The 24,362-nt window shown below is 47.6% G+C and overlaps 1 protein-coding gene across 1 annotated transcript in view; it reads right to left on the reverse strand.

Moving 5' to 3' along the window:
- Positions 1 to 22,835: 22,835 nt before the first annotated feature.
- LOC138304349 (dynein regulatory complex protein 11-like) overlaps positions 22,836 to 24,362 on the reverse strand; it is a 411,831-nt gene continuing 410,304 nt past the window's right edge. Inside the window, exon 19 of the mRNA XM_069244325.1 lies at positions 22,836 to 23,786. Coding sequence (XP_069100426.1) covers positions 23,670 to 23,786 — 117 coding nt within the window. The 3' untranslated portion in view covers positions 22,836 to 23,669. The remainder of the gene's footprint in view (positions 23,787 to 24,362) is intronic.

The raw sequence follows: 24,362 nt of genomic DNA on the forward strand, positions 1-24,362 counted from the left end.
GCCGCTTTATCACCGACCGCCAGGGTTAGAATCACCCCCTAAGTTGTGCTAGATAATTCTCAAGGTAGTTTCTTACATTGGACTGAGATTTATCATTCCATCTACTCATTGTATTATCAAGTCTTTGATAACCTGAATTATCAACGGCATTGACAGGGGACGTTTGAGGGCCAGTTTACACCCTGTCCAAGTAGGCACCCTCACTCTAGTCAGAGTAAGTGAGATACACAGATTAGATAACCACTGCTCACCCCCTCGGTAGCTTGGCACATGAAGTCAGGCGTATCTGAGAGGCAATGTGTAAAGTATTTTTGCAAACACACACAGCAGCACAGTGAAAACACCACAAAAGCACAACACTGGTTTAGGAAAATAACCAATATTTTATCTGAATAAAACAAGACAAAAACAATATAGCGCTTAGAAACACAATGGGGGTCATTCTGACTCCCGCCGGGCGCGGACACCGCGCGCCCGGCGGGAGCCGCCAAAATACCGTACCGCGGTCGGAAGACCGTGGCGGGTATTTTGAGTTTTCCCCTGGGCTGGCGGGCGGCCTTCAAAAGGCCGCCCGCCAGCCCAGGGGAAAACGACCTTCCCACCATGAAGCCGGCTCGTAATCGAGCCGGCGGAGTGGGAAGGTGCGACGGGTGCTACTGCACCCGTCGCGTATTTCACTGTCTGCTATGCAGACAGTGAAATACAAGCGGGGCCCTCTTACGGGGGCCCCTGCAGTGCCCATGCCATTGGCATGGGCACTGCAGGGGCCCCCAGGGGCCCCGCGACACCCCCTACCGCCATCCTGTTCCTGGCAGGCGAACCGCCAGGAACAGGATGGCGGTAGGGGGTGTCAGAATCCCCAAGGCGGCGCAGCATGCTGCGCCGCCTTGGAGGATTCTGACGGGCAGCGGAAAACCGGCGGGAGACCGCCGGTTTTCCTGCACTGACCGCGGCCAAAGCGCCGCGGTCAGAATGCCCTGCGGGGCACCGCCGGTCTGTCGGCGGTCCTCCCGCCGACCCTGGCCCCGGCGGTCTGAGACCGCCGGGGTCAGAATGACCCCCAATAGCTCCAACTTGAGCTATCGCGACGCCATTGACGGAGTTGTTCCCAACAATCTGACGCCATTCGTGAGGAGGGTGACACTGGTCACTGAATCGCATGGACCCCCAGGTACAGTACCTTTGGTAAATGAGGAAACAAGCCGGTGCATGGAGTCAGGAGGTGAGGCGTCACTGTATCCGGTGTGGTGTTGGTTCCTTATTGCTGAGCAGGAGAGGTGATGTGGGGTCGGTGCGAGGCATCGGTTCTTGACGATCCGGCGGGGTCGATGAATCCAGCGAGTCAAAACGGGTTGGGCGACCTCACAGTGTCGCGGTCACGCCACAGGGCTACAGATGCCGAGTGGAGTCAGGTGTCAAGAAGTCACAGTACGTCAACATGGCTGCAGCGGGGTCGGGCCTGAGATGTCAGTCGGGGTTGTCGCACTCCAGCGGAGACCACAGGTTCGTGTTGCTGGCAGCAGCCCGGAGTCGTGCAGTGGCACAGGTTCTGGGGTCGTCCAGAGTCGGTGTGCTTGGATCTTCTTGTTTCTCACCAGAACTCACTTCCAAGGGCCCAAGAACTGGATTGGCATCACTTGGCAAGTCAGGGTCCTCAGCAGGAGTACCTGGGTGCTGGCAGGTAAAGTCTTTGATATCCCTGAGACTTCTTTACAAGAGGCAAGCTCAGTCCAAGCCCTTGGAGAAGCTTCACAAGCAGAATTTCAGAAAGCAAAGTCCAGTCCTTTCCCTCTTAAAGCAGAAGTAGCAGAAGGAGGCCAGCACAGCAAAGCAACAGGCAGAGTGGCAGGTCCTTCTCAAGCATCGAGCTCTTCTGCTTCGCTGTGGTTCCTCTTGATCCAGAAGTGATCTGAAGTTGAGGGGTCAACAGTCCATTACTTATACTTTTTCCTGCCTTTGAAGTAGGCAAACTTCAAAGGGAAGTCTTTGTAGTGCACAAACCATGGCTCTTCCTCGCCCTGCCCCAGACACACACCAGTGCGTTGGAGACTGTATTGTGAGAGGACAGGCACAGTCCTTTCAAGTGCAAGTGTCAGCTCCTCCCTCTCACTCTAGCTCGGGAAGACTCATCAGGATATGCAGGACATACCTCAGCTCCCTTTGTGTCACTGCTTAGAGTGAATTCACAAACAGCCCAACTGTCAGTCTGACCCAGACGTGTATTGAGCAGCCAGGCAGAGGCACGAAATGGTTATGCAAGGAAATTCCCACTTTCTTAAAGTGGCATTTTCAAACAGACAATCTAAAAACCAACTTCACCAAAAGATATGTTTTTAAATTGTGAGTTCAGAGACCCCAAACTCCACATCTCTATCTGCTCCCAGTGGGAAGCCATGGGAGAGATAGGCCTTGCAAGAGTGAAAACTGAATTTGGAAGTATTTCACTATCAGGACATGAAAAACACAACAGTACACGTCCTACCTTCAAAATAATTGCGCCCTGCTCATGGGACTACCTAGGGCCTACCTTACTGGTGACTTGCATGTAGTAAAAGGGAAGGTTTGGGCCTGGCAAGTGGGAACACTTGCCAGGTTGAATTAACAGTGCACAACTGCATACACAGACACTGCAGTGGCAGGTCTATGACATTTTTACAGGGCTACTCATTTGGGTGGCAAAATCAGTGCTGAAGGCCCACTAGTAGCATATGATTCACAGGCCCTGGGCACCTCTAGGGGATGTTACGATGGACTCACTAGTAGATCAAATATGCCAAGTTGGACAGAAAGCATATGCACTTTAGCACTGGTTAGCAGTGGTAAAGTACCCAGAGTCCTAAAGCCAAAAAACACTTGTCAGAAAAAATAGGAGGAAGGAGGCAAACATTTTGGGGATGACCCTGCAAAAAGGGCCAGGTCCAACAGAACACCCCACCAGCCTAAATCCAGGGGAGACCAATCAATACCTTGGGGCATTAGAACATGGACCCTGGCCCGCAACAGCAGGGGCATGTTTCAGTCCTATGCCTTCCTGAACCCATACTCTCAGGGCCCACTAAGCGACAAAAAAAGCGAACGCTGTCTTTTGTGCTTGCTTTTAAATTTGCCCCCAGGTGGGCCAGGTCCAGAGAGCATACATATTTTTATTATGAATGTGGGGTGTGCATGGGGCCCTACACTTAGGCCTGTTAAAAGCCCAGGGACAACCACGTCCACAGGACTAGGTTTAAAAAGGATGCGGGGGCCGCTCAGACCTCCCCGGGCTTCGGGGACCACCACCTTCATGGGGCTAAATGAAAAAAATGATTGGGTGGCCGTGCAGATCCCACAGGCCCTAGGAACCACCACCTCCCCAGGGACCACCACCTCCCCAGGCCAAATAAATATTAACACAGAAGGAGGGGCTTGCACAGCCAAGCAAAAGCAAACGCTCCACTTCCAGCAAGCTAGAACTCTGAAAATTCTCCTGCATGCTGGAAGCAGAGTTTTCATCTCTTTCCCAGCCCACTAACATGCAGCCAGGGAAGGAGATGAAACTGCTGCTCCCGCACGCAGGGGGCTACATTTTCAGCAGCTCCCTGCATGTGGGAGTAATGCCGGCTCCTGCAGGAGGCAGGGAGTCGGCTGGGACAGGGTGGGGGCCTAGAGGCTCCCCTCAAGGTCCCCATCAAAGAATACTAGGTACCCCAGGTGGAGCTAGGGCACACAGGGGGACATGGCCGGGCCGTGGGGGATGGGGTCCCTGTGGCAAAACTCAGCCTGGGGGGGGTGCATGTCACCACCTCCCATTTTATACTGAAAATATATTCCCAGGGAGGTGGTGGTCCTTGGAGGGTCCGTGCTGCACCCGTCTATTCTAAATTTGTTACCCCGGGGAGGGGGGGTCTTTCTGGACCCCAACAATTTTTTATAGGTAGCCCCAGGGAGGTGGTCGTCCATTGGGGACTCAGTGCAGCCCCCCCCCCATAAATGCATTAAATGTAGTAGGTGGAGGTGGTGGTCCCTGGGGCCCATGATGGGTCTGTGTGGCCCCCATAAAAAATTATCTGATGTATCCCCGGGGAGGTGGTCTGCACGCCCCCCCCCCCCTATTTTTAATTTATTGCCCTGTGGAGGTGGAGGTCCCTGAAGCTCCAGGGAGGTGTGGTCTCTGCAGCTTTCAAAAGCACTCAGAGGGGTGGCCCCATGTGCCCCTTCCTAATTTATTACATTGGTCAGGCCCCAGGACCGGGTCCACCTGGGGGCAAAATAAGCACTTTAGGCTGGCAGGGTCGGAGGGGGATACCAGGACCAAGGCAAGGGTGTTAGGGTATTTGTACCCCAGCCCCCCCCCCACTTTGTTTTTTTTGGTGTTTGCCGAAAGCCATGCATGGCATGGGGTTGGGTGGTTATAGGGCATTTGCCACAGCACCTGGCCATAGGCCAGGTCCTGCGGCCAACTCCCACCATGCACGGCCGAAGGCCATGCGTGGCATGGGGTTGGGTGGTTATAGGGCTGTGCATGGCATGAGTTTGGGTGATTATAGGTGGTTGGCTGTAGGGCCTGGTGGCAGGCCAAGCCCTGCGCCCAACCTCCGCCACACACAGCCAGAGTCCGTGTGCGACAGTGGTTGCATTAATGTATAATAATTTAAATTACTTTACGTTAAAAAACCCATAGAAATTCACTGAAGAAAACAAAGGGTACAGGGAAGTTATAGTTGGGAAATAGAATTTAAAAAAACATAAATTCACATAAAACAACAAAGGTTACAGGGACGTTATAGTTAGGCTCACATTTGAAACATACCGCCTTATTAAAAAAACAAATTTGGGGGAGGGGAGCCACACGGTCCCCCTCCCTGGCCGATTTTGGTCCCGGGGGTCACATCCCCAAGGCCCAGCATTATTTTGTATATGTGTGTGTGTGTGTGTGTGTATATATACATTTTTTTTTTTTTTTTAGGAGGCAGGCTGCACAGCTGCCCTCCCCAGGCCCTCCCAAGGCCGATCTTGGTCCCAGCTGCCCCATCCCCAGGGCCCAGCCATCTGTCCTGGGTGCCCCACAGTGTGCAATGGGACCGCAGGAGCAGCCTCAAAGACCCCACGTCCCAGCTGGCTCCCACCTCCTGGGGGTTCCGGCATATCTGTCCACCTGGGATACAGCAGAAGCCGGCCCTTGCGGTAGTGGTCCCCGGGCCATTATTGGCACCTCGAGGGGCGCCACGCAGCCCTCCTCCCACATTTGAAATTTGCCCCAGGGAGGCGGTGGCCCTAGGGCCTGGGGTCTGCAATGGACCCGCTTCCTTATCTTTTTTTCAGCACTGGGGAGGTGGCAGTCCCCGGGGCTGCAGGGGGCCATGTGCCTTCCTCTTAATGTGAAATAAATAGCCCCAGGCAAGAGGTGGTCCATGGGGCTGCTGGGGGGCCACACAGGCCCTCCCCCATGTTAATTTAATGTTTTAGGGGCGGGGGCAGGCCTAGGGGCTCTGTGGGAGGCCATACATATTGTTTGGCCTAACCCCATTATCCCCCGGACAAAATTAAAGAAAGGGTGGGACATCGCCCTTTTTAAACAAAAGAAATCTCAGAAAAATCCACCGATCCATCCACGGATTTTTGCGAGATTTTAAAAATACATTTTTTTTTGTCCTGGAAGGGTCTATGGGGGACCCCTAGACCAAGGCTAGGGGCTCAGGGTGACCCTACCCTGGCCCCTTTTCTTATTTAAAAAAAAAAAAATCCTTTTGAAGTGTTGACACCCAATCAGATATCAGCATGGGGACAGTTGGATCCATGGATTATCCACATGCTTATATATCTATATTTTTTAAACTCTAATTAGTCCATAAGTACTGAATGGATTTACACCAAATAATAAAAAGCGTGCTTTCTGGACCAAGAGCTACCTTTCTGCCAAATTTGGTGGGATTCTGTTCAGAGGTTAGGGCTGTAGTTATGTTAAATTTGAAAAATCTCACTGATGTAGAATGGGAAAAAATTGTTTTGCCCCCCCCACCCTTTTTCCCAGCCCCCCAGTTGACGGATCACCTGAACCTTTCAACACAGTAGCTGAATCAGCTGAAGTATACGTTTTGAGAATTTCGTGAAGATTCGTCAAACAGCACCTACATTATTGGCAAAGCAAAAAACGCTCCAGCAAAAAAATGGTCCTAACTACTACTACCTATTGGCGACTACCAGTAGATAAGTAGGTAATTTACATATATGAACAAGTTACTTACCTTTGGTAACGCATTATCTGGTAGAGGCTCTATCTAGCTGCAGATTCCTTACCTTAGAATTTCCTGGGATCAACTTGGAATCCAGAATTTTTTGTTAAGCAGTACCCTGCGCACGCAGTCGGGTGGTGTCGTTCGGATCCACGTGCGTTGTTAGGCTCTGCGTGGCATCGTCAGAGTCGTTGGAGCTGTCTGTGACATCATGGTCACGTATGAAGGCACCACCCTGGCCCGCGTCCGTCAGTTCTTTTACCCACAAACTTCCACGACAGAAGCGCAGATGGATAGAACCAACAGGTTGTCTGTGCAAAACTAGGGAAAAACCCTAAACTTACTAGACATATCTGCAGAGTGGGGAGGCATGGGTGGGTGTAAGGATTCTGCAGCTAGATAGAGTCTCTACCAAATAATACGTTACCGAAGGTAACTTGTTCATCTGATAGAGACTTCTACCTGCAGATTCCTTACCTTAGAATAGATACCCAAGCTATAACCTCCTGGCGTGAGCTGCAGGTACCTCTACTTACACTAAAAAGTCCTGTAGGACCAAAGGGGCAGTGTTCATCTCTCCATACCTGACTGTCCAGGCAGTAATGTTTTGCAAACGTGTGCAAGGATGCCCACATTGCTGCCTGACAAATAACCAGGACTGAACACCCGAGCTAGAGCAGTGGTAGCAGCTTTGCCCCTGGTAGAATGAGCCCTCAGGCCCTCAAGAGTCGGCTGCTTCCTGGCCAATGCGTAGCAGATCTTGATGAAGAGAATGACCCAACGCAAAATGGTTTGTTTCTGCACTGCCCGACCCTTCTTTGCTCCCACGTACCCCACAAAGAGTAGCTCCTCTTCTTTAGAGGGATGTGGTGAAGCAAAGAAGGTGGGTCGGGTGATGTTCTGACCCAGATGAAATTGGTTCACCACCTTGGGGAGGAAAGGGGCATGAGTTCTGAGAACCACCTTGTCTGAAAACATGGTGAGATACGGTGGCTTGGATGAAAGAGCCTGCATCTCACTCACCCTCCTGGCAGATGTTATTGCCACTAAGAAGGCTGTCTTGATGGTGAGCAGCCGGAGGGGACAGTTGTGTAGGGCTCAAAGGGAGCACACTTAAGAAATGTGAGGACCAGATTTAAGTCCCATTGGGGCATAACAAAGGGCGGAAAACATATGTACAAGCCCTTTGAGGAATCTATGTACAAAGCAGATTTGAAAAGTGAAGGCTGATCAGGTAGCCAAAGGAATGCCGATAAGGCAGAAAGATAGCCCTTGAGAGTGCCCAAGGCAGAACCCTGCTGGGCAAGGGATAATATAAAGAGAAGGATATCAAAAAGAGCAGCAGAAAGAGGATCAATAGACCTTTCTGTACAATATTATACAAATTGTTTCCAATGGCAGGCGTATACCATTTTAGTGAAGAGACACCTGGCTGCCAAAATAACTTTACAGACTTCGGGAGGAAGGTCAAAAGCCATCAACAACCGCTGCTCAATCTCCATGCATTAAGGTGCAGAGTTGACAGGTTCGGGTGGAGAACCTTCCCCTGCTTCTGCGACAGAAGATGCTTCCGAAGGGGCAGCCTGACCGGACGCTTGATGCTCATTTTCAGAAGCTCGGGATACCAGACTCTCTGTGCCCAATCCGGAGCCACCAGGATTACTTGGGCCTGGTCATTCTTGATCTTCTTGAGAACTTTAGTCAGAAGTGGTTTGGGCAGAAAGGCGTACAGAAGGCCTGAACTCCACTCGTGTCAAAAAGCGTCGCCAAGGGATTGCCACCTTGGACACTGCAACCTGCAATACTGCTGACTTTGCACGTTCTCTGAGGAGACGAACAGATCTAACCAAGTCTCTCCCCACTGCTAAAAGAGTACTTGTGCCACCTCCAGGTGGAGATACCATTTGGGATCCGCTAGGCACTGACGGCTGAGTTAGTCTGCCCTGGCGTTCAGAGAACCTGACAGGTGTTGTACCACCAGGGTTATGCCCTACTGTTCCAGCCATGTCCAGAGCCGCAAGACCTTTTGACAAAGGATCCACGGCCCCACACAGCCCTGCTTGTTGCAGTACCACATTGCGGTGTTGTTGTTTGTGAATACCTGCACTATCTTCCCTTTTACAACAGGAAGAAATGCTTCTAATGCCAGTCTGATCACCCGGAGCTCCAGTAAGTTGATATGGAGTCCAGATTCCACCAGAGACCTCTGATCTCCACCTCTCCCAGATGGCCGCCCCATCCCAGAAATGACGCATCGGTCACTACTGTGAGATCTTCCTGGGGAAGGGAGAGGAGTCTGCCTCTGACCCAATCACAGTTCTCTAACCACCACTGTAGGTCTTGTGCAGTTCCCTATGAGATCTGAATTGTGTTGGTAAGATTGCCCTGATGCTGCACCCACTGGAACATCAAATCCCACTGCTGAGCCCTCATATGCCATCTGGCATGCTTGAATAACAGGGGGCCATGAGACCCAGCAGCCTCAGAGCCTGTCTAACCTGAATATCCTGGACTCGCTGCTTGGATGGATAAGCTCGAAACAGCACTGTGTCCAGAACAGCTCCAATGAAAGGGAGCTTCTGCGAGGGAGTCAGGTGTGACTTTGGCACGTTTATAGTGAAACCCAGTGAATGCAGGAGGTCCGCCGTAGTCTGAAGGTGGGTGACGACAGCCTGGGGTATAGGAGCATTCAACAGCCAGACGTTGAGGTAGGGGAAGACTGAAATCCCTAACCTTTGCAGGTGAGCTGCTACCACTGCCATCACCTTGGTGAACACTCGAGGGGCACTGGTGAGACTGAAGGGGAGCACGGTAAACTGAAAGTGCTTGTGGCCCACCTTGATCCGCAAGTAGCGCCCGGGGGCAGGAAGGACGGGGATGTGAAAATCTGCATCCTGCAAGTCCAACGCTACCATCCAGTCTCCTTGGTCTAGAGCAGACAAGACCCTAACAAGAGGGAGCATCTTGAATTTCTCCTTTTTGAGGAAGAGATTGACATCCCACAAACCCAGAATGAGGCGAAAACCCTTGTTCTTTTTGGGAATCAGAAAGAAGCGAGAATAACAACCACTGCCTACTTCTGACATCGGGACCCTTTCTATAGCTCCCTTGGCCAAGAGAGCCATAACTTCCTTGTGAAGCAAAATTGTGATCCTCCAGTAGCTGTTCTTTTAATGGAGGTATAGAGGGAGGGAAAGAATGGAAGGGAAGGGAATAGCCTTTCTGTATATTCCGCAGGACCCATTTGTCCAATGTTATGGACAGCAGTGAGGGAAATAAAATTGAATCCTCCCTCCAACTGGATGCATGTGGTCTTGCAGAACCAAACTAGGAGGACTTGGGCCCTGTGGAGGAGGGGGGCTGGGTGGTGGTCGACCTCTGGCTCGACCCTCTGAGTCTGAAGGTACCACAACCTCGTCCTCACACTGGATGCTGAGATGATGGTGGGCGGTGGCTGATCTGAGGGTGGCGTGGTGCCCTACCCCTTCCTAAGCTTCAAAAGGGGCAAAAGGCAGACTGCTGATGAGCTGGTGCCGAAAGGCCCAAGGATCTGGCCATAGCTCGAGAGTCCTTGAACCGCTCAAGCGCAGTCTGCCTTTTCTCCAAAAAGGCGTGCGGCATCGAAGGGCATGTCCATAAGGTCTGTCTGGACATCCCCCGAAAAGCCAGAAGTACGAAGCCAGGCGTGGCGTAGAAGGGCCACTGTCGATGAATTCGCCCCCTGCCCAGCGAGTTGGTAGTTTCCAAACCACACTGAATTGTAAACTTGGTTGCGTCCCTCCCATCTTTGAAGGCTTGAGTGAGAGAGCCCCGTACGCCCTCCGGGACCTGGGGCAGCACTGGTGCCACGATATCCCATAAAGTATGGGAAAAACAGCAAAATAGGCATGAGGTGTTTACGGACCTCAATGCCAGGTTGGAGGAAGAAAATATTTTCTTTTCAAGCTGATCCAGCCTCTTAGATTCCCTATCCGGTGGAGCGGAAGGGAAGGCACCTGAGAAGTGGAGGCCTGGACCACCAAGCTCTCCGGGGTGGGGTTCTGGGTGAGGAAACTAGGGTCAGAAGGAGCTGGCCGATGGCGGTGACCGACTGTCCTATTTACAGGAGCCCCTCTGCTGGGTTTGGACCATGTCCCCAGCAGGACATCAGTAAGGGCTTCAGTGAAGGGTAACATCGGTTCCAATGTGGAAACCCCCGGCTGAAGCACCTTTGTCAGGATGTTAGTCCTGACCGGCACCGTAGGCAACTCTAGATCTAATACATCGGCTGATCTACGCACCACCATGGCATATGAAGCTCCCTCCTCCAAGCCACAGAAGGAGGTGAGAGCATGCCAGTATCTGCAGAAGTATTTAGTCCACTGGCTTCCCCTAGGTCCTCATACCAGTCCACATTTTCCAAACCATATTCTAAAGGGTCCTCAGACCCCTCCCATTCCTCACCTGTGCCTGGCTGTTTGAAATAAGCCTCAGGCAATGATCTGGGCCCTATAGTCACTGTCGAAGTCGGAATCAGCGTTGTACGACATTGTTCTGGCTCTGGATCATCCTGGATGAGAATGGAGCTCGCACCACCAGTGGGGAGAGCATCAATGTCGGGACCGGCACCGGAGGAGGTAGACTGTGTGCATCCGGCACCATTCCGGATCCGATCCTGGGATCCCCAATGGTGTTGGGGCCGAAGCCGCTGACATTGAATTCAATGGGGACCCTGCGGGCCCAAAGGCTCACCAGCAGGGGCAGCGTGCTCAAATATGAGGTGCATGACTTTGTAAAATTCTTTAAATTGAGTGTGAGTTGCTCCAGCTCCCAGATAGGGGGATAGACCCGAAGTCGGCCTTGGCATCGGTTCCGTGGCAGATGGGTATGGCGAAGTTGAGGTCCTCTTGGAGTTCTTCTTTTTGTAATTCTTCCCCGAGCGCCCTGAGGACCTCGAGTGCGAAGAAGAGGTCTTGGTGCTCCTGGAGCAGTTGCGCAACCTCCTCCTCGAGCAGGACTGTGACCTCCTAGCAGTCGCACCAACCGACGTCGACTGCCGGGTCGCCATGAGCTTCAGAGAACGATTTCTCAAAGCTTTCGGGCCATGGCCCGGCAATCTGAACACGACTTTAGGTCGTGGTCTTTGTCGAGGCACCACAGACATACCTGGTGGGGTCCGTCACCGACATGGTGGGATGACATGCACCACACGGCTTGAACCCCGTCTTCCTCAATGACATCTTGCACAGACTGCAACAAAAACCTGACAAAAGGGTAAAAAAAGGCCTGCAAAAAAAGGCAGAGGGTAGCTCGATCCCAGACCTGCGCTTAACCGGCACAGAAGGAAAAGATCTGAAGTACGTGCGCTGGGGTGGTACTTTTATAGGCGACCGTGATGTCACAGATGGCTCCAATGACGCTGAGGATGCCACACGGAGCCGAACGACAGACGCGGATCCGAACGGCACCACACGACGGCACATGCAGGGTACAGCTCAGCAAAAAATTCTGGATTCCAAGCTAAAGATATGTGTGCATGTGTGTGTGTGTGTGTGTGTGTGTGGGTGGGTGTCTGGATGCGAAGTTTAGGCATTTGGGGTTTTCGCTTGTTGCAAATAGATCCATCTCTGGTGTTCCCCACTTTTGAAAGTACTTTTGAAGTACTTGGGAGTGAATCTCCCGTTCGTGTGTTTGATGGTGATTTCTGCTTAGGAGATCTGCCAGCTGATTGTCTACCTCTGGAATGTATTGTGCTAATACATGAAAATGATTGTGAATTGCCCATTTCCATATTGTTTGGGCTAGTAGGGACAGCTGGGCTGAATGTGTCCCGCCCTGTTTGTTGAGGTAATACATGGTTGTCATGTTGTCTGTTTTTATTAGAACAGTCTTCTGTTTGAGAAGAGGTTGAAACGCTTTTAGGGCAAGAAATACAGCTAATAATTCTAAGTGGTTTATGTGAAGCTGTTTCTGTTTGGCATCCCATTGCCCTTGAAGGGTTGGATTGTGGAGATGAGCTCCCCAACCGATCATTGATGCGTCTGTTGTGATTATGGTCTGAGGCACAGGGTCTTAAAATGACCGCCCCTTTATTAGATTGCTCCGATTCCACCATTGAACGGACATATGTGTTAGGCGGTCCATCAACATTAGATCTTGAAGTTGACCGTGTGCCTGCAACCACTGTTGTGAGAGGCACTGTTGTAAGGGCCTCATGTTTAGTCTTGCATTCCTAGAATCTTCATAATAAATCTTACGGCATAATGTTGATTTGGCTGTATGTGTGGTATGAGATTTTGGAAAGCTTGTATCCTTTGTGTATTTGGATAAGCTAGGGCTTTTTGAGTATTCAGGATAGCACCTAGGTAAGGTTGTACCTGTGCTGGTTAAAGGTGTGATTTTTGGTAATTGAGGGTGAACCCTAGCGTATGCAAGGTTTCGATCACATAACGATTGTGTTGTTGGCATTGTGTAAAATTGCTTGATTTTATTAGCCAATCGTCTAGATATGGAAAGACGTGGATGTGCTGTCTTCTTAAGTAGGCTGCTACTACTTCTAGACATTTTGTGAATACTCTTGGAGCTGTTGTTATGCTGAATGGCAACACTTTGAGCTGGCAATGTTTTCCTGCTAAGACAAACCGGAGGTATTTTCTGTGAGCTGGATGGATGGGTATGTGGAAATATGCATCTTTGAGGTCTAGAGCAGTCATGTAGTCGTGTTTTTGTAGCAGTGGAATGACATCTTGCAGAGTTACCATGTGAAAATGTTCTGACAGGATGTATAGATTGAGGGACCTGAGGTTCAAGATAGGCCTGAGGGTGCCGTCCCTTGTTGAGAATGTGAAACCAATTCTATTGCTTGTTGTAATAGAGATTGTATCTCTTGTTGCAACAGAACGCTGTGTTCTGGGGGCAACTTGTGGCATCGTGGTGGAATGGTTGGAGGGGTGGAGATGAATTCTAGGCAATAGCCATTGCAGATAACTGATAATACTTAATTGTCTGTGGTGATATTTTGCCAATGAGAGTGGAATTGCTGTAGTCTTCCCCCCACAGGAGAATTGTGGAGTGGAAGGGTGGGAAGGAAGTCACTGCTTAGGTTGTGTAGTGGTTTGCTTTGAGGTTTGGAATTTACCTCTGCTTCTGAAATATTGTCCTCTATAGGACCCTCTAAGCCCCCCTCTTTGATATCGGGTTTGTTGTCCCTGCTTAGTTTGGGAGGTGGAAGAATCAGAGGACTGCAGCTTAAAACCTCCTCTGAACTGGGGTCTACGAAAGGAGCCTCTAAATGGTGTGGTGTATAGAGCCCTCATTGCTTTTGCAGTATCTGAGTCTTTTCTCAGTTTCTCAATAGTGGTGTCTACTTCTGGGCCGGATAGATGTTTCTTGTCAAAAGGCATATTAAGTATTGCCTGTTGAATTTCTGGTTTAAAACCAGAAAAGCGTAGCCATGCATGCCTTCTAATTGTGATGGCAGTATTGACACTCCTTGCAGCTGTATCAGCAGCATGGAGGGCAGACCTTATCTGGTTATTGCTTATAGCTTGTCCCTCTTCCACAACCTGTTGCGCTCTCTTTTGATGCTACTTTGGGAGGTGCTGTATAACATTTTGCATCTCGTCCCAATAGGCCCTGTCATATCTGGCTAAAAGTGCCTGAGAATTGGCAATTCTCCATTGGTTAGCCGTTTGTGTGGCGACTCTTTTCCCAGCTGCATCAAATTTCCGTCTCTCTTTATCAGGTGGAGGTGCGTCTCCTGATGATTGGCTGTTTGCTCTATTCCTTGCCGCACTGACTACCACTGAGTCTGGAGGGACCTGATGACTGATATAGTCTGGGTCTGTAGGGGCAGGCTTATATTTTTTATCAGTTCTAGGGGGTGATGACCCTAGCTTTGACAGGCTCACTATTAATTTGGTCTGCATGTTTAACCATTCCAGGCAACATTGGGAGACACTGGTACCTGGAATGAGTGGAAGATAGTGTGTTAAATAGAGAGTCTTCTTCCAGGGGTTCAGAATGCATAAGCACTCCATGATAAGCTGTTGCCCTAGATATTACTTGAGTGTAGGCAGTGGTGTCTTCTGGAGGAGAAGGTTTAGATGGGTAGAGGTCAGGATCATTGTCTGGAATGGGATCAGGTTCATAGAAATCCCATGGGTCTACTGTATCACCATTTGAATATAATGAATGTGTTGGAGAAGGCAATGGTGGTGGACTATTGTGAGGTGAAAAAGAAAGCTGTGGAGAGTGAGGAAGAGATGTAGGGAGAGGTGCTGGTTTCTCCTTTTGTTTCTGCACTTTTGCTGGTGGTTAAACAGAGTCTAACTCCTCTTGAAAAGCAAGCTTTCTTTTGGTCTTTAAAGGAGGTGCAGTGATGATTTGTCCAGTCTCCTTGTGTATATGGATTCTCGATTGTCTTTCATCCATAACCTCTAAAATTGGCTCACTCGCAGTCTTTTCTTCATAAGCTTTATGAGATTCCAGCATGGGCTTTGAGATTTGCTTTAATTTTCTCGAAAGTCCCTGTTCCTCTGTGTATGAGGATTTTTTCGGCTCCGAAGTGTGGATTTTTTTCGGTTTCGAAAAAGTAGTCAGGTGTTTCAGCTTCGAAACCGAGTGCTGAATTTTCGACTCAGAGGTATGTGTTTTTTTACTGAAGTCTGAAGATTTCGGGGTTTTTCTCGACTCGAGGTGGACGGAGGAGTGGCCTTTTTCGGCACCGACCCCAAAGGTCGGTCGCCAGCAGTCTTTTTTTGGGTGGAACCATGGCCTTCCGGCAGTGGTGTCCCCAAGGCCTTTGGATGTCTTTTATGTAGGGGTGTAGGGGCAGACGTACTCACATGCTGGCCAGCTGCGATGGGTCTATCATCTTCCGATTCCTGTTCGTAGTCGGTGTCTCGGATAGAGACTGCTGTCTGCGCCTGCTCTTCCTCCATGACGTCGAGCTGTTCGGTGCTTATCGACGTCATTTCCAGTCTTCGGGCTCTGCGATCTCTCAGGGTCTTCTTTGATCGAAACAATCAACAGACCTCGCAATCTTCCTCCCGATGGTCTGGAGAAAGGCACAAATTACAAACCAGGTGTTGGTCTGTACAAGGTTACTTCCCATGGCACCAAGGGCAGAATCGGAATGGAGTCTGATCCATCAGCCTTTCCACGCGGTAGGCCCAAACAGGCCCTAGTTAGGCGCACACACCCCGAAGGGCAAGATGAAGGTTCCGAGTGTACTACCAGTTCGATGCTAGATGGGAAATGCGATCGAAACAATACCGACAAATAAGTAGGTTTTCTGAGGTTTTCCAATTCAAAATTTCGGAGCGAGGCGAAACACGTCCGAACCTGACAGCAGAAAGAAAACAATCTAACAGTGGAGTCGATGCCCATGCGCACTGTAACCGAGAGGAGGAGTCCCTCGATCCTGTGACCCTGAAAAGACTTCTTCGAAGAAAAACAACTTGTAACACTCTGAGCCAAACACTAGATTTCAGAAGAGCTATGCCTAGCATGTGTATCTGCAGCTACACATGCCATTGAACATATATATATATATATATACACACACACAAATACAGTTACCCACCCTAAACCCTAAAAACACCCTTACCACCCAATACCCTTACCCACCCCTAAACCCTAATAACATCCTTGCCACCCAATACCCTTACCCACCCTAAATCCTAAAAATATCCTTTCCACCCACTACCCTTACCCACCTCAATACTGTAAAAACACCCTTAACACCTACTACCAATACCCACCCGAATCCATAAAAATACCCTTACCACCATAGATCCTTCCCCACCCTAAACCGTAAAAATACCCTTACCACCAAATACCATTACCCACATCTAAACCCTAAAAATACCCTTACTACCCAACACCCTTACTCCCCAAATCCTGTAATCACCTTTACTGCCCTGTACCCTTACCCATCCCTTGAACCCTAAAAGTACCCTCACCACCCTATACCCTTGCCCACCACTAAACCCTTAAAACAACTTTAGAGCAATTCCTAATGATTAATTATGTATATTAATCCCAAGAGTGTGACTACAGGGAAGTGTCTGCCCCCTCAAAGCTAATGGGGCTTGCTTAAGAACCATACGTAGGTAAGATAGAGTACAACCCATGCACATTCTGTTGTGGGCTCAGATTAGCACCTAGATTGGGTACCCATAGATTAGTCTTTTGGGCCATAGCCTGTGACTTTAAGACACGCACATTTAATTTGCTTGTATTCATTTTAATATACTTTAGCACAGCTTGCTTTCAGCTTGTTTTATATTTTATCAGCTGCCTTTCTCAGAAAACATACTTGTTTGTGTCCTACATTTATCTGCCCCTTGTATGCATCTCATTCTGTTCCCTGCTCAAGGCTGTTATATTTATGCACAATAGTTTACTTAGTATTGCACTCCAGGAGTATGGAGTCAGCTTTCTAATCATGGACATACAATCACGTCAGGCCGGTTCTTAGAACACAACTCGTTTTGTTATATAAACACAACATATGTCTATGAAGGTTAGGGAGCCGTCCAGCCAACCAGCCATCTTATGCTGAGCGCCACTTCACCGACAGCTTCACTGATCTTGGCCTTGTCTTTTCAGCCAACCGGGAGGACTGCCAGCCGGACAACAGGAAGACCCTTGCCTTTTTCTCAGGTATCGGGTTGGGGCTCCTTTCCTAAGACCAGGACGGGCAGAAGGGCTAACTCTACCAAGTTCTCATGTTAGAGAAAAGAGTGTAGGTATGAATTCTTAGACCCATGATTATGTCAGGATGTTGGGACTGTTTTTATGTTTCACAGTAATGCTCACAATCATCACTGTAATATGCTCCATCCTCCTAATAATCCAATATTAAACATGCCCAGCAATTCTTGGTCTGCCTTGGCATGTGTGAGACTGTGTGACTGAGAGAAAAGGGTATGATCTGTCTATCATGACTTCCCTGGGGAATCAGAGTGTCACATTTTAGGCTGCCACAAATCACCTTTACTTTCTAGGTTTGGGTGAGGTGCTAATAGCTAGCTGAAGAGGTCAGGCCAACAGCTTCCAGCCAGTGTGTGACTGACTCAGTCACCAACACGTGGTGGTGCTGCCGCCCAAAACCAAGCAGTCTTACCCCCAAAACCATACATTCCAGCTCTATGTCCCTAGGCCTGTGCATATACATGAGTAAAGAGTGGCCACCTTGGCATGATGTGTGCTGTTAGATTGGAGTGGGAGCTCACTTAATTAGGTACATGAGTGTGCTTGTTTTGATATAAGAACAAGTGGGTGTGTCGTGCCCACCAGACCAATGAGCTGAAGTTTTCTGCCTTATTACGATCCCATGATAGCCTATGGAAATGTAATATGGCGGATGGGATATCCATCACCCTTATGATGTAGTAGTCCCTCCACCAAGATCTAAATCAGACCCTAAGTTTCCACTGTGGCATCACAAAGGGTTTAGGAGGAAACGTGGATTAATCCTTTAAGGAATCGCATAACAACAGGTGAACAAGAACGGTTGGTCTAGTAAACGCAGACAGGCCTTTGACAGTGTTCACTGCAAGCACTTGCTGGACCAAAGATAAAACAAACAATACTACATGTGACAATCTGCCCTGCAGCAGGTCTAAATTACAGTTGCCACATCAAGCCACAAACTTATTGTTTAGCATCAGGTGTGAACAGCCTTTGTAGAAAAATACCTGTCCGCTATGATTATTACGTCAGAAGGTAAATCGAATGCAGTCAACTGCCACAATTCAATCTCCACGTATGAAGGGGTAGATGGCCAAGGACTGGATTCAAGACCCTGCTGCTGGACAGAAGATCCTCCTAAAGAAGCAGCCTGATCAGAGGACAAATGTTCATGTCCAGATGTTCCTGGCCCAATATATAGCCACTATGATGACTTGGGTTTGGTTGTTCCTGAACTTCTTCAGAACACTGGGCAGGAAAGGTAGCAGAGGGAAGGCACATAGGATTCCCATGCTCCACTCTAGGTGGAATGCATCTTTGAGAGAGAGAGCCTTTTTGGGAACCACAGCATACAAAAGTCCTTGTATGACTCCCACCCTGTTTGCTGCAATACCACATGGGGCCGGTGTTGTCTGTGAGGCACTGAACCAGCCTCCCCTTGATGAACAGGAAGCGGATGAGCAGCAACTCCAATGGGTTGATGTGGAGACAGGTCTCTACCGGAAACCAGAGTCCTCTGATCACCACCTCTCCCAGATTATCACCTCAACCCAGCATTGATGTCTCTGTCACCACTATCAACTCTGAGTAGGGTAGAGAGAAGGGGCTGTAGCTGGCCTAATCGTGGTAGAGCAATCACCACTGAAGGTCATGTGCAGTCTCCTCTGAAACCTGGATGGAATCTGGTATGCTCCCCTTGTGATGAGCCCAGCGAGACTTCAGATCCCATTGCAGAGCCCACACATACCACATGGCATGTTCAGCAGAGAGAATGCAGGAGTCTAATAGTCCAAAAAGCCTCAGAGCCACACACACTGAGACCCAGGACTGAGGTTGAAACATTGGGGTCATAGCCGGAATGTCCTGGACTCATTGATCCATATGGAAGGCCATGTATCACACTGCATTACAGCAGAACATGATGTTTGTCTAGTCTGTATTTTGAGACAACCAGCAGACAATAGTGTAAGACTGTGCCGGGATTAGCCACCATTTTGTCAAAAGAAATTAGCAATTGGATGTTGTCTGCATAATTCATATTATTAAGCCTGTATGATTATATAAGCTGGACCACTGGGTGGACATAGAAGTTAAGAAAGAGTGAGGCTCAAAGATGATCCCTTTGGAATGCACTGCCACAAGGCCTTAAAGTCAGAATGAAATCGGGGGGGTTGATTAGCCTGACATCTGCACTCCATACAGAACCTAACACCAAGGTCTGAATGCTTGCCTCAGCCAGCCTTAAAAGCAGTCTTTAAAGTGACATTGTAATGAAATCGGGAGACAGATCAAGTATTGTTTGCCAACATACAAAGGCTGTCCAAGATAAATAGCAAAGCAGTTTCCGTTCCATGAGCAGGATGAAAGCCTGATTGTACTGGTCTAAGATGTTATTCTGTCCCACTGTAAGAAACCTAGGCTCTTTGCAGATGCCCACTTTTTGCCCCCCTTTTCGTCTTGGACCAAAGACTGCTTCCCTCAGCAAGAGGGAACCCTTTGTGAGCCAAAGACTCCCTTGGACATAGTGGCACTAGTCCCCTGCCCACCGTAGGTAAAACGTTCTTACCAAGGTCTGAAGAAGCGCTGGCCATCTGGCCCTCTGAGGGATCGCCCAAAGAAAGGTTGTTCAGTGCTTTGTAGGAAATGTAGTCCAGCTCCCTGCCAAGCTTCAGACTGCTACTCCTTTCCACTGGGCCTCTGGAAGGAGAAATTGCTTCTTCTCCACCTGACCACTGCCAAGGCTTGTTAGTAACCAGTCCGGTCATCATCATCTTTCCTCAATGCTGAAACACGAGGGCACACTGAAAACCCTTCATCTGATGTCACCTAAGGCTCTGTTGTCGAGATTTTGCATCTGTTTTCTCACCCACACCATCTCAGTCACAAAAGCAGCAACTGCAGTTCCAATTCAGCACCAAGGAGAGCCAAGCATACCTCTCCACCCAAGATGCCAAGACTAGGTGGAGTTGTTCTGCCAGGTGAATCCTGGTCCAGGGACCCACACAAGCTTAACCTCTAGTGGGCTCCCAAGAACTCGACCTGCAAGTGACCAAGTGTCACAAGTACCACTTTTCAACATCCGTAACTCCTGGAGTTTAGCACTAAGAACAGCCAGGACACCTATGCACCTGAATCCCACAAGCCAGGTAAAACTGGGCCGACTGTTGCAGGTTAGTCTTGGGACATGCACATTCTTACCCACACGTGGGTTCCTCTGAACTCACCCCAGATGTGACCGAGTGTCACTAAGGACTTTTCCCACTGACAGCAAAGGTGAGATTTGACACCTTGTACATGCACTGATTTTCTTTTTGCTTTAAAATTCATAAATATGGTTATACGGAACTGACTTTTTTTTGTTTTGGTGTCTAAAATTATACAAAAATCTGCTCTATTTTTATAAATTGGCGTCAGATTTCTTTTGAGCCGTGTCAATTACTTATCATCCATGTTGGTACTCTGAAACGCTAAATGCATTTTCCTCTAGTAAAGCCTGACTACTCTGCCACACTACCAGGAATGAGCTAAGAATGTATTATTGTGAATCCGAGGGCCCAACTTTGAGGTATTGTGAGAGCATTACATAGTGAAGCCTAATCAGCCTCACTGCATAATGCTCCACTTTCCTACATCCACAAACTGAGAAATCTGTCTATTGATGAACCTCTCCAAAATGTATACACGGAAAGGCAGCATCAATATAGTTAAGATGCTTAATGTTGCAAGGGCAGCATTTGCCTTCGTCAACAGTGGCACAACAAAAGCCTTCATCCACTCTTCCGGCAATGTTGCATTTGAAATGGATTTGTTACAGATGTTCACAGGAGGATTTGCCAAACAGGGAGCTACCACTTTACAGACTGCTGGAGGAATCGGTCCAAAAGAGATGCAGACATGAATGAATTTTCCAAACCCATAAACACTTCATGCGTTGGTTTAACTGTTCTAATGTGGAAAGCATAGTCATCTCGGCTTCAAAAAGCAGACTAGATACTGCATTAGAGCCAGTCCTACTGACCGCCCAACAGAAGCTATTAGACAGGGCTACCAGGCTCTCACAGATCTTAGAAATGTTCTCATCAAAGAAATTGGACAATTCGATGCACAGTTGATGTGTATACTCAAAGATCTGCCTAGTGCATATGGAGTGGGACAGGAGGCATACAACTGTGAAAAACTCCTTGGACGTGATATGGGCTCCAATATCCTTTTTGTGAACAAATTGGCCTTGATTTGTATTAACTTTCTGTAAGTTTTTAATGCCAACTTAAGGTCAGATCTAGCTTCCAGGGTAGATGGTTCGCCAAAACCTTTCTAGCTTTTTACAGCAGATTTTTTCTTTTCTCAGTGAATTATGCAAGTATTATGTCCTTGCACATAAAACTAAAATGGCTCTATATTACATTTCATATGAAGCTCATTAGTGTCTCCACTAGGTTTGATTAAATCTATCTACCTAGATCTGAACAATGTCTTAAAATTACTAAACAATCCATGCACATATGTTTTGGAAATGTTTTAAGCTAGAAAAATATTTGGAAGGTGTTTTATTTGTAAGGATATTCCACTCAACCTGTACGTCCTAATCTTTTGCAGTCATTAGATTTAGGGCAAAATTTTGAGTTTGACAGGCAGGTAGCTTTTCAGTCAAGGGAGTAGAGAATATTATGTCCCCATCCTGACAGACTTCTGCCTGCCAAATCTACAAAACACTGTCAGCCCAGCGGTGATCTCTGTACCTTCCGAGGTATCGAGGTGATGGTGGTTCCTCTGAAGGTACAAAAAGTTTGGTGAATGGCTGCCATTGGTTTTGACAGCCATCCACCCAAAATTTTGCTTTTTAGAAATAACCTCTCAAACTAGTGGTTTATTTTTGAAACATAAACAAATAATTAGTGTCCTTCAAGAGACACTGATGTATCTCTCACTATATACCTGATTTGGTGACTTGGATTCAGTAAGATACTGTTCCTAACGGGGAGTTCTAGCGCATCCACCCTCTGCCATGTTTGATGCTCTTTATTATTGAAGTAGCATAACATGTGGATGTGGTACTCCTACTATTTTGTACTTGGGACCTTACACTACTTATTCTTTTTGTTGTGTTTCTTTGCAAAATCAAGAAAACTGAGTTAAAAAAACTAGTGTCCTTCACACCCAGTGAGTTTTCCCCTGGATTTTGGAGTCATTCTGTTTTTTTTATTTCTGTCAGTGGCTTTACTACAACAGTCCCTACTCGATCAAGCTGTTGAAATTAATTTTGGACAGTGGAGCTACTAGGGGCATCACCATCGTAAAACTCATGGTCCGCCCAACTCAGAATTAAGTGGGTTTATCGGACAACAAACTTTGTCATGTTTGTGATATTTGACTGCTGTAATGTATCCTAATATGTGTGAGGTAAATGTGAATTAAAACAAACTACCATGTGTGCATGCTATCAAAAAACATAAACCAAGATGGAAGTTAAACCCCAGGTAAAAATGCATGCTAACTTGAATAAATGTTACACAACAAGTCAAACACACATCACAATGTGACCAGGCCCTCAACCTTGTTGCTTGTGCATGTGAGAGTCTGGTATGACAGATGTATTGTGGAGTTATGCTTGTAACAAATTAAATTATATAAACCGATGAAAGGGCTACATAATTTAGGTGAGGTGCTTTATAGGAAATATATATGTAATACTTCAAACTTCTGTATATTCGTTACACAAATAACTGGGTAACTCATTACTTGCAACTAAGGTTTTGGGTGGTTATTCAAAACAATTTAAAACATGTTTATAATAAGTATAATTCTTGACCTCCTGGCTTTTTGGTAATTGGTCAACTGATGAAACCACCTTTTTATGTTCATTAATTAACACCAGTGGTTCCCAAACTGTGGTCCTGGGACCCCTGGGGGTCCGCGAAGCCTCCTCATTGGATTCGCAACCGCTTAGAAAATGTAATACTTTAAACAGATTAGTTACCCAGCTTTCAGTAATGACTCAGTGGGGGGTCACCCTATTCCAATAATTATTCAGTGGGTGTCCCCGGGTTCCAGTATAGATAAAGTGGGGGTCCACAGAAGTCAAAGGGTTGGGAACCGCTGGATTACACTATTAAACTTTTAAAAAACTGGCACGGTACAGTACTGAATTCCATTTGAGTATCAGGGTATAACAGGTTTTAAATGAGAATAAGATTACAATCATAGCATACTGGGCAAATAGAGGCTTTAAAATGAGTAGTTTATCTAATTAAATTAAATGTCAGTATATATTGTAATACTAGTTTTATATTGGTATTGGAAATGAGCCATGTCATGTCTTTTTCCAAACCATTCAAGTATGAATAGGGATTGTCCAATTAAGATGCCAAATGGTCGCCTCTCCATTGTCCAAGGCAGAAAAGCCATGAGCTTCTATGTTTTACCAAGCCAACCTGGGAGAAAATGGGTGGATGATAGATGTGTGGAGTGGGAGATGCTGGGTGTGAGTGCCCTATGAGTAAGTGTACATGTAGGTTGTGGGTGTCATAAGAGTAAATGTACATGTAGGGTGTGGGTGTCCTAAGAGTAAGTGTACATTTCGCCTATTGTGGACCACTTGAGCTGAAGATACATACACCAGTGTTTGTACAGATACTTATCATCTTACTGATCTGGCCAACATAAGTCTTTTTTTCATATCTTTTAATATTAAAATAAAGTATGCCCAGTTTCTGAATTTGTACATTCCATGGTCCTAAAGTTATGCTCTTCACGTAGATTTTTATGTTCACGCTTGAGATTTTATTTCTTTTTGCCCTTCTTGTCCTTCCCTTTTCCTTTTCCTTTTGAATCTTCTTCTTGGTTCCCCTGTGTGGCTTTCTGGCGCTTCTTCCCCATGGGAGTTTTTGAATACCAATCCTGAAGAGAAATAAACAGATAGGAACATCAGAGCGTATCCATACAACCTCACAACTAAAGAGAGTATCTGAAATTCTATACAACTCAGGAGTGAATTGAATCTTCAGAAGAGCATATACCATTTCCCCTCAACTTCAGGAGAGTACAGAACACTTCCAGCAACATCAGCAGAGCACTGAACATTCACTACATCCTCTGAAAAAAGTCATTCCTCACAATGTCAGGACAGAATACACAAACACACCAAATCGGATCAGAAATGACCCATCTTCCTTCAAGCGCATTGGCCATTAGATTGCTGTGCCTTCTCCAGCTCCAGTAGAGGATATTCGAATTGCCTCACATCCTGAGGAAAGTATTCAACATTTCCCAATACATTTGATGCGCATCATACAAACCTCACAAATTTAGCAAATAGCAGAGATTTCACACCACCTCAATAAAGCATCAAACATTTCCCACAACCTCATGAGAGCATTGGGACATTCTTCTCTGCTTCAGGAAAGTATCAGACATTCCTCCTATTCCCAAGAGACAATCATATATACCCTACAACCTTAGAAGAGCAGCAGTCAT

The sequence above is a fragment of the Pleurodeles waltl genome, chromosome 7 (genome assembly GCF_031143425.1).
Source record: "Pleurodeles waltl isolate 20211129_DDA chromosome 7, aPleWal1.hap1.20221129, whole genome shotgun sequence".
In the NCBI taxonomy this organism is placed as follows: domain Eukaryota; kingdom Metazoa; phylum Chordata; class Amphibia; order Caudata; family Salamandridae; genus Pleurodeles; species Pleurodeles waltl.